General features: G+C 39.9%; 1 protein-coding gene across 1 annotated transcript in view; it reads right to left on the bottom strand.

Annotated features, from left to right (window-relative positions):
• Nucleotides 1–378: 378 nt before the first annotated feature.
• Sacs (sacsin molecular chaperone) overlaps nt 379–14,386 on the bottom strand; it is a 43,085-nt gene continuing 29,077 nt past the window's right edge. The window contains exon 8 of the mRNA XM_055617381.1: nt 379–13,179. Within this exon, the coding sequence (XP_055473356.1) occupies nt 1,622–13,179 (11,558 nt within the window). The 3' untranslated portion in view covers nt 379–1,621. The remainder of the gene's footprint in view (nt 13,180–14,386) is intronic.

Here is a 14,386-nt window from a genome sequence, read left to right as displayed (position 1 = left end):
CAGTGCTCTCCCAAAGCTCACTGTGAACAGACCCATGCACACCACAGTTCTTACCATGGAGAAACTAAGCTTCATTTCCAACAGACTGTATTTCTCAAAAAATAATGTGAGGGCTCACGAGGAGGCTCAGCAGTTAAGAGTACTGACATCTCTACCAGAGAACCCAGGTTCAGTTTCCAGCATCCACACGGTGGCTAACAAGCTCCAGTTCCAGAGGATCTGATGCCCTCTTTTGGCCTTCGGGGGCACTGCATACAAGTGCTACACAGACAGAAGCAGATACAATACCCAGACATAAAATAAAAAGAGAATCTCAAAACAAAAATTTACCCATCAGAATGATTTTATATACATTTTTCTTTATTAAAATTATGGCACCCAATATTAACAACAGAAAATATCCATGATTCACATCCAGAAGCAATTAACATTCCTTTTTACAAATAAAAGTAAAAAAAAAAAAAAAGCTAACATGTTCTGTATGTAAGCCCTTAATTGCATAAAATATATTTAGCATCATTTACAGCCATTGCACTTATATAAGCTATTATTTCCTTTCTCTGACTTTATGCAAAAGAATATGTTAAATATGTATGTTAGGACTCTTGAACATTATGAAAATTAAATGTCAGTTCTCAACCGTTTGTGGGGGACAGTACAAACTGATAATTCCCTTTGTAAACTACTGTGCATCACTTCAATAATTTGAGCAATTTTAATGTACTTAAAATAAAAATTTTAAAATTCCCAACTAAGTGCCATATTGAAAGACAGTTGGCTTTTTTCACTGCAGCACCTTTAAATAACAAAAGATTGCATATTGTTCAGCCACACTATACAAATTTTGACATTTGTGGAAAATATGTACACAAAGCATAATGCCAATGCTCTTTTGCTAAATGCCATGTTGGTAAGCAGTTTTAGAAACTGTGTCTGGTAGTAGGGACCAGCACTCTGAGACTTCCATAGGTTATCATCATGAATCAGGAAGCCCACAAACACAAGGCATACAAAAAAATCAAAATACAGATGTCAAGTGCACTCAGTGCACTCCAAGGACCATCTTGATACTCTTAGTCAAGTAACACTCAGGATTAAATACTGTACCACTGAAAATGTGAACTAAACATGAGAAACTGTAACATATTCATAATCAGATCCAGCTGATGAAAACAATGCAGCTAAAAGTGGCCACTTAAAAAGTGAGAAGCCCCAAAGACCTAATTTCCCTCATATGTCCAAATCAGTATGTCCAGTGTTTCCTTATCTACTTCAAAAAACATGTTTAAAATGTAAAATTTAGCTCTCTCCTAACCAAAGACATAGGTAGACTCCTAAAACTGCTAAGCTTTGGTTACATAAAGTGCAGTTTAATAATGTGCCACCAAACAGTTCAAATACACCTAGAAACTCCGCAGCTCACCACCATCTTCAAAATCAGCTTTCAATTCTGTTAAGGTTTCTGTTAGGAGTCATACAGCTTCAAAATCTTCCAGAACACTCTGATGTGTGCTTCACAGATCCTAGATACCGGCAATGAAGCTGATGAAGAACAGCAATTCATATTTGTGCTATAACACATTCAAAATCTGGCTCTGCTTTTTTTCTTTAAGTATTTTCCTCATATCTTTTGTTGTATAAAATTTTCAAGTTTTATGATGATACAGGCAGTACACTCCATCACCCTCATGGCAACCTCAGATGTGAATCTGTCATTGGGGATTTGTGGGAAAGGAAGCAAATCAGGGTACCTTGTTTTTAAGCTGTCTACGCCATAAGCTTCCAATGTGTGAACGTCGTTTGTCAGCCCTTCCAGCTGCTGACTGTACTCCTCTATCTTTTGTGCAAGCGCAGCTGGCTTTACATCTTTGTCTGACTTCCCCCTGACAGCATAGTCAGCAGCAATCAAAGCTAACTTGGTGGAAAGGTAGCATTTGAAGCACACCCATTCGTTGGCATTTTTATGAAGGTCATTCCTGGCAGCTGAGAAGTTCGCTCTGGCTTGTCTTAACCATCTCCGGGCCTCCACTGGATTGCCCACAGACCGGAAGGTGGGAGGAACAAAGAACCTTTGAGAGTATGTCTGCCCAGCAGAGGGAGGGCATTTCTCCTTACTTCGCTGTTGCCTTTCAGATTTATGGCTCGTAGCTTCTTGATTCCATGAAGTATAGAATCTTTGAAACGAGTACTTGTCTGACTGAAACCGGGATGCAGAAGTTGAAAATGTTCTTCTTGAAGCTCTGTCTGCATTTTGATCCAGAAAAGCCTGTTTTTCTAATCTGTTTATTTCATTCTGCAGGTGTTTGAACACTTCATTAGCAATGTCATGATTCTCTGGATTTTTGTCAGGGTGCCACTTCAAATACAACCGTCTAATCATCTTTTTTCGTTCTGATTCTGGAAGCTTCCAAGCTTGCTCCACCACTGATGTCACTTCTTTTAAGATTTCTGGCAATGCATTCACCTTGAGCTTTTTGGGGGAGTGGTGTTTGGAGGAGGGAGACTTGTGGCTCTCTCTGCCAGAGAAAAGAGGAGGGATGCTTCTCAGACCAGGAGTCAAAAATTCTGTGGGGCTTGTTGGGGTTGTGGGAGCACTGTCTCTGCTTTGGGAGCTTTCATCGGGCCTTGAGAACTTGTATAGATCCAGAGAGCTGACTGTCTTGTATTCACTGTAGCCAATATCAATCTGGTAGATCTTCCCCAGGCAGCTAGCATTGTCGGCGTCTTCTCTTTCAACTGCTTGTACAATAATTGCATATGTGTATACCGGCCGGTAGGAGCCATGGATATCGCCACCCTCAGCATCTACAAGGTACCCAACGTATTCTCCAGGGTAAAACACATTCATCGGATCCATAAGCAGCGCATCATGGATTTCGGCAGGTATTGGTGTGCCAGGCATGGGAAGTTCTAGTTTTGATGGCTCAGAGGAGTCATATTTTACCCCTAAACTGTCAAGTTTCTCGCTGATCCTGTAGATGTCATTGCACCCCAGCATAGCAATTAAGTATGACGTGTCAGAAATCAAATTGTCAGTTGCTGATTTAAGTGTCATTGCTAGGGCTAGCAAGAAGTTAATGTCTTTACTGTCTGAGTGCTGGATGTAGAGCAAGATGGCTGCATTGCCAAATCGCTTTAGAAAAGCAAAGGTTTCACTCCTGCTGTGGGGAATAGGATTAAAACCTTTAACCCTTAATGTTGTCTGAAGCTTCTCAAAACAGGAAACTTTCAGAGCTTCTCTTAGAGCTTTGCAAAGTCTGATGGCTTTTTCTTCATTGGCCAGGAAAGCGTTATCGTTCTCATGCTTCATGACCCTGATGAGTCCTGTGATGAACTGCTCAGAAGACAAGAGGAGCTGCAGTCGCCCCTGAAGAGAGCACAACGCTCCAAACTGGCATACCTTGGGGGTCTCTTCGTCGAGCTGCTCTTCAAGTATGCTGCTCAGCAGTCGAGGTCGAAGCTTCTGAGGGAAGAGCATGATCAGCTTAGTGTGAAATCCATGGTCTTTCCCTAAGTAGCACTGGCTAAGATCAACTAGCATTTGCACGCCAATATTGCCCTGGATTCTACTTTTATAGTGAGGCGCATCATCAAACACCAAGATGCTTGACTTCACCAGCCTACCATCCTGGCTCGGAAGGTAGAGTGCGAGGTCCCGGGCGTTCTCCAGATCACTCCTCACCTTGACTGAATCATTTTGTAGGCTCTTGAATAGACCAGAAACCACCCTCTTAACTGTGCGCATTTCATTAGGATCTAATTGCTTTCCTTCAGAGTTTTTGAATATGCGGCTTAAAACTTCAACGTATTGCTTAGTTGAAATAATATCTTCAGTACCTAAATGTTTGAACAGCTGATGAAATGTGCCAAGCTCTAAAGGCAGCTTGTATAAATAAGGTTTAAAATCAGCTTCATATTCCAGGTTTATCACTACTTCCTCAGGCTTCAGAAGTTTCCAGCCATCTTCTACCATCACAAAGGCAACACCCCGAAGCTGAAAACGGAACTCCCGTTTTTCTGCACTGAGAAACTCATATATGCTCCTTAGGACCTTCGCTCTGGTTTTTACCATTTCTTCATCTAACGTTGTTATGTTGCATATGTTTCTGCAATTGTTAATGACCTTATCAAGAGGGGGATCCAGGTTAACGTTAAGCATGTTTAAAACTTGTTCAAGCTGCTCCTGTGGGGCAAGGTCGCTGCCTTCTTGTTCTTTGATGCTCAAGGGTGTGGCTTTCTCTGGAAGAATGGGGCAGGATGTCCACAGCAGCTGCAGCACATCACACTGCTTGAACTTGGGATTCACTTGTGCTCCATTGAACTTTATAAGAGGAAGTGTTCCATTTACCTCCTGGTACTGAGGGTGAAACCGAATGTACTCAGCAGGGGCCCGTTCTGGACACAAGAATGGTATTAAGGACAGTTCTTTCAGAAAATGTCCAGATAACAAATCCATTCGTTCTTGAAATATGTGATGGAGAAGGATGTCAACTGTACTCTGCAGGGTTTCTGTAGACCAGTTTTCTGCATTTGCCCTCACGCTGATTTCCTTGGCAAACTGTAACAACTGCTGCTGGGAGAGTATGTACTTTAGTCCAACATTTCTCAAGAATTCCACCCACGATGACATAAACGCAACTTGGTTTTTAGGTTTTATTACTTGTTCCAATTTTTTAAAGAACTCTTTAGGAATAAACAATTTTTCAGGAAGCATAACTTCAAAAACTCTCACAGTTCTGTCATAGAAATGTTTTGCTTGTTTTAGTCGATTGTTGGCATCATGGATAATCAACAAACTTTCCAGTTTTTCAAAAAGTTGTTCCTTGATCTCTGACAGCTCCTCAATGCTTGACAGTCTGGTCTTCAGATAGATCAAGTGCTCTAATTTTGCATCGTAAGAGAGATTTTCAATTTTTGGCAGAAGATGCTTCAAATACACCTCCAGGTCATCCACTGGCACACAGCCAAGCACCTCGTACAGTTCTTTTAAATGTACCTTTTCTTCAAGAAATGCAGATGATGATGACTGTGTCCACTTTTCCACTTCAGCTGAAGGGATACTTTTGGTAAGCACATAGCATGTTCCAAATTTTGCAATGCTCATATACCGGCCACTGATGGATTTGTAGCATGGAAGGGACTTTAAAATTTTTATATCATCTTGGGACATCAAGTGACTCAAATTACAGTTGAAATACATCAAAAGTGCTTCAAAGTCATTTTCCGCCAGTTTTTCGGTTCTAAATGTTGAAGTTTGAACCATATAATGTACAGCCTTCAAGATGCTTGTGGGGCTCTCTATGTTTGCTGTGTGGCATGACAACAGAGGAACTAATGCACTATCTTTAGAACAGATTTTGTTCAAAGCCAGCTGAATACAGCCAGCTTTCATTAAAGCATGAAAAACCTTATCGCTCTGGGCATTTGGGAAAACAGCAATGTGCATGAGGCTCAGGGGGATCAGCACATCTCCCTCAGGAACCACGAGCTGACTGGATGACACAGTGAACTTTGTTCCTGGAAGCAATGCCCAGTCTTTGAGAATGTCAACAATGACATCAAATGCTGGCTTTAGCTCTTCCTGATCTTCTGTCACACTTACTGATTCGCTGATAAAATGCCATGCATTCTTAAGCCAAGATTCACTGGCAAAATTGTCTTTCCACTTTGTACAGTTTTTGGTCTTATATTCACGAGGCAACACAGAAGAGAGTAAGTCAGCAAAGCTGGAGATGTCAAATACTTTTGCAACTTTGCAGTTCAACAGAACACTACTGTATTTCAAGTATAAAGTGTTCATAAACAAGTCTTTACGTGATGGAATTAACTCATGGTATGTTGTTAGAAACTTGGGTCGTTTACTATCAAAAATCTGTAAAACACTGTCCAGTGTAATGAGCAGGGGCAGTCCCTCAACTTCAAACTCACTTTCTTCAGCATCTTTAAAGCAGTAGTCAACTAAAAGTTTTAAACTATGGAAAAGTTTTAGGTTAGTTTGCTGAAGACGACAAGGGAGCTTCCCAATATGACAATTAGTATCAGGAGAAGAGAAAGTCATTAAGAAGGACCTAACATCAGCAGGTGTCACATAGCTAACAGGAATATCTGCATCTATAAGGCAGTGGTAAAGATTAGCAGTTTCATCACAGTTATAAACCAAGTTGAACCCAATTTCTAAAAGCAAGTGCTTCAGCCTGTAGACATTCTCTGCGACTGTTTTGCGAGTTGTGATGTTATAATCTGCATTTTTAAGGTGCTGTAATTCATCCTGTAGCAAGTTATCAAAAAATGGTCTAGTTTTATGTAAAGTAGACATATTGATCCAAGTAATTATGACTGCAGAGTGCAAATCAGAACCATCAATATTTGGAGCCCGAACAACAGGTAGAAGACGTTTCATGTCTTCATAAATGCAGCTGTAAAGTGCTTTTACTAAGCAATATAAATCTGGCTGCAGATCCAGCCTGTTAACTGGAAAGAAGGACAGAAACTTCTTTAATGTGTCCTTCACAACATGAATGGGAGTGTTCTGTAAAACTGATAATGTTGGGTCAGAACCAGGGAAATAACGTCTTTTTAACTGGATTAGTAATTCAACATATGCAGGTGCTATTAAGGCTGTCATTAAACTATTATTCCAGTCACTTCGAACACCAACCCCATTGTCATCACGCCACAAGTTTCTTCTGGCTGAATCTAGAGCAAAGTGGCCATTCACATGAAATGGGAGACCTGTCTCCAAAGAGAGAGGCAGAAAGCAGAAGGCTCTGTGGGGCTTCTTATAGTTGTGAGTAATGCAGGCAGCTACTCCACCACGCGGGAAGAGAGTGATATCTTGGTTCTTGTGAGCTGATATAACACTCTTGGATACTTTGTCCATACTTGAAAATCCTGACCTGTTGCAGATCAGCCATGTGGTCAGATTTCCTTCAGAATCCTCAGTATCCATAGTGTAGGTTATCTGTTGAACTGGTATGTCCTTAAGCTGTCTCTTTTTAGTAACACTGTCAATTACAGATGCGTGGAATTGCTTCCTTTTCAACCGGTCTCCATCAGTGATCTTGCCTTTTACTGAATAGAGCACATTCAGACCTCCTGTGGCCTTATCTATTTCACAAATAGATATTTTCTCCATGTGATTGAGAAACATTAGAAGTTCTGCCCCATCAGAGCGCAATTTGTCCAAAAGATTCTGGACCATTCTGTCTGATGATGGAACTGAGGAAATTTCTGAAACTTGTGCCATTTCTGCATTACGCAGAGGAAATCTAAACATTGTACAATTGTCCAGTTTAAAGTGGTTTCCCAAATAAAGATCTAGAACATCTGAGAACTGGGTTCTAAAGTCTGCATCCAAATCTCTAAACATGCGTCCAGGACTAACGGATGTGGCTCCCGGTGCGTATCTGGCATGGGGATCAAAAATACACAAAATGTCATTTCCAGAAATAAAAGAAGGGCAGTCTGTAATGTGATACACAGAATTGAATCCAATTCCATATTGTCCTGTTTTGCAAGGATTTCCTTCTTTAGTGCCTTTCCCAAGATTCTGAATTCCTCTAACATCATCTTCTGTAAATGGTTGGTTGTTGTACACACACAGTGCTGGTCCTTGCAGTGGAGCCCATTTATCATCAAATATTCTGTCAACAGGATGCTGTCTAGGATCAAACACAAAGCAGATTTCTGTGGCCTTTGCATCATCAGCATTTTGAAGAAGCTCTTTCAGCATTTCCTTTTCTGAAGGATAGGCGTTGAGTATGCTCTTAATTCTGCTGGTCAGTTTTTCTTTCTGCCCAAACTCTGTGCCTAGGGCTGTGAAACAGATGTTAGATGCATATCTTTCTAAGGCCTTATGTCTCTTTGGTATTGCACCTAGTTTTACAGCTACTTCCCGGGGTATGTCAGCATGGCAATACTTAACAGTGGAGTCCTTTACTTTTATCCAGGGGCAGTCATTGTAGCATAAGGACTTAGCAGGGAGCAGCAGCAGATTAGTGTCTGGTAGTAATATTTTGCCATAATTTTTCTCACAGAATTCTTGTCTCTTTTCTCTAATGAGACTCCAGATTCCTTCACTGACTATTCGTCGGCAAAGCTGAAAATTTTCTTCTGTGATTTGTTTTTTTCCTCTTTCTTGATCAATAGACTCCAAAACTTGGGCAAAATCTTCAACAGTAAATGATTGCCGCACACCCACACTTTCAAAAAGTTCACGGAAATTATTTTTATACTTGTTAGGTAACTGATAAAGGTATGGTGCAGCTTCAAAATTCAAATGAAAAGAAACTTTCTCTGATTCAACATATACATTCTCAACCAGAATGAAATGAAATGATTTTAGCTTTTCAGTAATTGCTGCCTTGGCCATTTCATTTTGCATTATTGCTTCATGGAGGTACTTGTAGCAAGCATTAGTGATATTTTCCTGGTATAATGTAATGCCATCATCAACTGATTTTGCAACTTCCTTCAACTGGTTTACTACCAGATCAACTGTTGGCTTCTTTAGTAAGCCCAAAAACTCTTTAACAGCCAATGACACTGAACCACAGCCTCTAAAGGAATGGGAATTTTCATTGAGAATTGGTTGCAAAAGACAGACTATATCTTGATGTTCTGCTGTGTAAAGATCAGTTGCTGCAAACATGGTTTCAGGCTTAAAACTGTTCCCTTTCCATTCTAAAGAAAAACCTGCTGGCTTTGTTAGAAATGGAAGGAAAGGAATTGTTTGGTATTTTGCAGCAAAATCCTTTGCTCTAGGATCCCTTATTTTTAGCTTCTCATCAATAAGACTTAGCAGAATACTACTCCTGAGGCAGGCGGCAGCATGGTCGGTTTTATTAATCTCAGCTACAGATTCTGCACGCTCTAGCATGTCATCCCACAAAATATCATCTTTCGCCATGCCTAACTGAACTAGCTTAATCAAAATAATAGGATTGAGGTAATCTTGTGTGGAGCCATAAGGGAACCTCCCATCTTTAATATCAAATAACTTGGCAACTCGTCCTTCAGGGTGGATCAGTCTTGATGGCAAAACCAAAGGATGGCCCTCCAAGGAGCAAGGAACACATGGGGTAACACGGAGAATTCCTGAGAACTCATCGAGTTTTTCATTTAGAACAAAATTCATTAAAGGATCTCTAAGTTCTGCTTCAATTTCCTGAATGTTGGGAAAGAAGACTTCTGAAAAGAACTGTTTCTCTGAAAATGTATTTTCCAGCAGTATCTGTTTGCAGCCAGCCTCTTCAAACCCTGCTTTTACTGAAGGAGGAAGTTCAACAGCACAGAGGTTTTTGGAGCCTGTTTTCTTGAGGTACTTCAGAAATATCTTGAAGGCTGCTGAACCAACATCTTTCTTTTGAAGTATAGAGTCATCTAGAAATCTCACATTCTTCATGGAAACCCAAGTAGACCCATCAGAGAAGACTCTGGTCAATTCCTTCCCCTTTCCATGAGCTATATCTTCATAAAATCCTTGACAGATGACAGAGAAGTCATCATGAACTACATCAGGATCAGGCCACACAGCATAGTAGGTGTAATCAGTCAGCTCCCCACCAGTGGCTAGGTCCCGTAAGACACTGAGTGCTTGTAAGTAAGCTTTCACAATGACATGCCTCATGAACGTGGTATTCCAACGCCCTTTTGTATCTGTCTTCCAGATTTCCTTCCTATTTGAAGTAACAGCAAAGCACCCATTAATGTGAATTGGCAATCCTGTTTTTATTCGCAGAGGTAAATAGCAAAACACCTCGCCTATGTGTGGTTTCACGGTCCACTTCTGCTCCTGGGTTTCATGCAAAAGAACCCCTACTGCCCCACAAGGAACCAGCCCCAGTCTTCTTCCACTTTCATTCAAGGAAAACTTGAGTGCCTCTCCTGTATCCATGCATGTGCATAGAAGCCATGTGGTGCAATCTACTGTCTTTTGTGGCAACTCATCTGATGACTTTTTTGATTGGCCAGATTTAGCCATTTCAAAGAGAGTAGCTGGATCATCATCAGGACCTCTAAATAGTGGTGACTGTAAGTCAGCAATCCTCCTGAAGACATGGTGGAATTCTTCAACCGTGACCTGAAGAATGCACGATGACTTTGGACCATCAGTGGGGAGCTTCTTGTTGCTGCTGCTACAAGTCTTCATGAGTTTAGCAGCTTCTTTTAAAACACTTACAACTGGTGCATTCAATGCTTTGGAAGGGCAGGTTTTTTTCTTAATTATTATTGTGTCTTGTGCTAAGCCAGGATTGGTTTCTTCAATCTTCAAGTATTTCAAATACATTGAGTTTACACTCTGAGTAAAAATGATAAGTCTGTGCCCACAAAGACTAAACTCATCCACGAGGGAGTAAATATCTGCAGTGTTATAACAGGTACTGCTGACTTCACTCACTTTTGCCTCCTGTTGTGTTCTAAAGGACAGCCGGAAAAGAGTTCCGTTGTAGCTGTAAGGGGCTTCCACAGCCAAAGGTAACTGACAGCCAAATACATCTATAAATGGTTTGAACTGATTAGGAAATTTCCTAAGTCTTTTCTGCTGTTTACTCCAATTAATTTTGATTCCAGGATTAGATCTATCTTTAATGTGTTTACTGATATGATTTATGTTGGGATCAAACATTATCATAAATTCTCGGCTCATAATGATGGGAATGTCAGTGATGTGGTAGACTGAATTAAAACCAAGACCAAATTTTCCAACTTTATCAACTTCTCCCCTTTTTAAAGATTCTCCTAATCTAGTTATATTTATAAAGTCTGAATCTGAGAATTCAGAGTTGTTGAATGACCACAGAGCAGGTCCATGGCACGCTGCCATCCCTGGGTCCAAGAGATTTTCCCTTATGTCCATATTTCTTCTCATATCGATCATGAAGCTGCACTCAGTGGCGTTCGCATCGTCCGCATTTTGAAGCAGCTCTTTAAAAATATCTGACACAGAAGGGTATTCTTCTAAAATATTTTTAATCCTTACAGTAAGAGGCTCTCTTTGCCCTGACTGCTCAAAGCCCATGTTTTCAGGGTTGATCAGTCTTGTACTAAGGCATGGAACTTGTAGCCATTCTGCAGTTTTCATAGGTATTTCCTCATGTACCAAAATGATTGGTTCCACCGAATCTTCAAGTAAGTCATTTAGGTCATCAACTTTGATGTCACAATAACAGCACTCATGAATTGGCTTCATGACAAGTTTGGAAGGATTTTTGCTATGATAAATAGGAACTGGTGTATTAGGGCTTGCTGGAATCTGATTGCTATACAGCCATCTCATAATATTCAACATAAGATGAAGATTTTGTTTACTTTCTTGTTCACTCAACTCCTGGTCACTTTTAAGATAAACCTTCTGAATGACCATGGAAATATGATCTGAAGTCAACTCTTCTATTGACCCACAAGCTTTGAACAGCTGGTGGAATTTTGCCATGGTTTTAGGCACATTATATAAATAAGGCTGAAGATCCAGATCATGGATTGGCTTAATCACAGCCTGGGCAAGAGGACAAAAGTTTTTGCCAGTCCAAACCCATGGAAATTTCAAGGCTTTAAAAGAATCCTTCCCTTCACTCAGATGATCATGCATGAACCCATAAATTTCAAGCAAAATATGTTGGAATTGATAGTAATCTTCATCACTAAAGGTTTTTGAAGTATACCAGTCAACAACAATTTTAAAGTGTTTTAAGACAGCACTGATGCCAGGCTTTGTGAAGATGCCCAGTGCTTTCTCCAAGTTCCCATGGACACTTTCAACAAGAGGAAGTGAGGAGCCCACTAGAACTGCATGTGCTGCATCGCACATATCTGGAGGTGCACAAAGGTTACAGAGATCCCCTTTCCAGACTAAGGAACCTGGATAATTTGGAGGCCTTTCCTTGCAGGCTGGAACCCATTTTATTTTCTTCAATGCCATCTTTCCATCAGAAGACTGCAGGAGTGTATGGTTTTTATTCAAGACCAGTAAGAGTGTTTTGGCTTTCTTTAGGAGAACATCCTGGTTCTGACAGGAACTGACCTGTAAAGCTTCGATTTTTTTTGCCACTTGCACAATATCTTTCTCCTTCAGGCTGGCTTCGTTTTTTAAACCAATCTGTCTCAAAGAATGAAGGATATCCGGTGAGGTAAAAATTGCAGGTGGGAAACAGCCTTCTTCTTCATTATAAAAGAGATCCCTTAGTACTTCTATATCAGGATCAAAGAGGTCACTGGCTGCTACCACACGCTCCTGTGACATATGGATGAATTTTAGTGGCATCAACCAGTCTAGCACATTTGGATTCTCATTTTTCAGGGAAGACAGATTCTCAAGGATCCACAGCATAAGACGTGTCACCTCTTCCTGAGTATAAAATGCATTTTCAATATCTTTTAAGACAAACTTTAAACAGCTTGTAGTCTTCAATTTTTCAATTTTCAACATGTTTGCCAAACGAATGGTAGCTTCATCGCTGCTATCAATTACTGAAAGAGATAGCCGCAAATCTGTTGGAAGTTTGGCAGTATGATCTAAAACTTTACATCCTTTTAATTTTGTGTAAGAGGAAATCCCTTGATCAGATGAGTGATTAAGTCTTTTGAATATTGTCAATTCTTGAATTATTCTTTTCTCTTTTTCACTGGTATCAGTTAAGCTGGCCAAAAATTTCCTTAGAGCATCTTTGTGGGTTGGAAATAGTGATGCTATCTGATTACACAACTTCTGCAGTGGTATCTTTTCCATTATTTGCAAAACAGCACTTGGTAGTGGCGAGTGAATATATTTTTTAACAAGTGGATGTTGAATAGAGGTATCTAATCTTTTCAGGACAATCCCCCCAAGTTTTTGTACAATATCTGCTAAGAATTCTGGAAGCTGAGCTTCAGTTTCATCATCTAAAATGACTACTGATGGAATCCTGAGTCTAATGAGTTCCACACACATCTGATCTTCATCCAGTATAGTTTTGGGGATGAGTGGCATCTCATCAAATAAAGTCAAATCCTCCGAAAAATGTATATAGAGATTCTTCCAAACCATCTTAAGCCATGAAATGGATGGGTGACGTTTGTCTTCACTAAATGGATACCACTGAACCACCAACTCTCTGCCAGGCCAGAATGTATTCATTACTTCTTTAATAAGACGTGCAAATCGTTCTGGATTTAGAAGCTGCAGCTGAGTACATGGTCTTCCTGTAGGTCACACATAGAAATATTATGCACAGTTCTACTCTTAGACTCAAAATCTAAGATGGCACTAGAAAGCTGTTTAAAGAAAACACAAATATTTTTTATAACTAGACTAAAATAATTTTAAAATGATAGTCTATACCAAAATTAATACTTAAAATAACCTCTAAGACAAGTCATGTTCTCCATAAAGTACTTAGTTTAACTGAACATAAAAAGTCATAAAATCTGAATTCAAAAGTATCTAGTATTCTGTAGATGGAACTAACATGAGAAACAATGTTTAATGTTTAGTTATACACAAGTAAAAGTACCCAAAAAATGCACATAAAGCTTACATATTATTTTCATTTAATGGGTAAACATTGATAAGCAGATCCAATACAAATACGTTTGGGGGTTGTTTTGTACTTTCAGTACCTCACCTGCATGCCTGTTGTAGGGGGAAGAGAAGAGTTCAAAGTCAGAGCAGAGGCTTGAGTCTCCATTTCAGAAGCAAACATTTTCTGAAATGCGGGTAGCAATGGCTCTCATGGAATCTCCTTTGAATCTCTAACAAATATGCAGCCGGGTGTCAGTCAATGTCTTAGACTTGACTGAACCCACTCATCTGGAAAAGCAGTGGGGATAAGGCTCTACACACAGACTGTTCTATACAGAGCACAGGTATGGTTTTGCCAAGGTTGCTATTTATTAAAGTGTGCTCTGAAGAACCTGCAGATGTACAAATGCTTCAGGGCAAACAAACTGAACATGTGGGTGTTGCTGTCCAGGCAGGTGTTTCTTCCCACCAAAACGACTGTATTTCTGAATGCTTGGAAACTAGGAGACTAATAGAATTCTCCCCCTTTGGGGGAACAGTTGCTTATCTTAATAGACTCTCTAGAAATTAACAAATTTTAAAGTGTATTTTGTATTTGTGATATTCAATATCAGTAGCACCAAAATAGAAAAGTAACTGTCCTTGTAGGTAGATATTTGTCCATACAAGGAAATTAAAATATCTCAAAATGAGTTCTCTGGAAACTTAACATTTATCTTTTCTTTATGTGAAAATGATGTCTAGATTCCTACGAGCAATTCTGGGAAACACTACAACAGGGGGTACACCTCAGGCTCTTCAAAATTTTATATATAACTTAATTACCCGCCATGCTATTTTCAAACCACTGCCATAAAAATCTCAGCAGAGTTTCTATGTCATGTGACA

This window comes from Psammomys obesus, unplaced genomic scaffold, assembly GCF_907164565.1.
Source record: "Psammomys obesus unplaced genomic scaffold, mPsaObe1.curated_primary_1811, whole genome shotgun sequence".
In the NCBI taxonomy this organism is placed as follows: Eukaryota; Metazoa; Chordata; class Mammalia; order Rodentia; family Muridae; genus Psammomys; species Psammomys obesus.
This window is presented reverse-complemented; position numbering and strand designations above follow the sequence as displayed.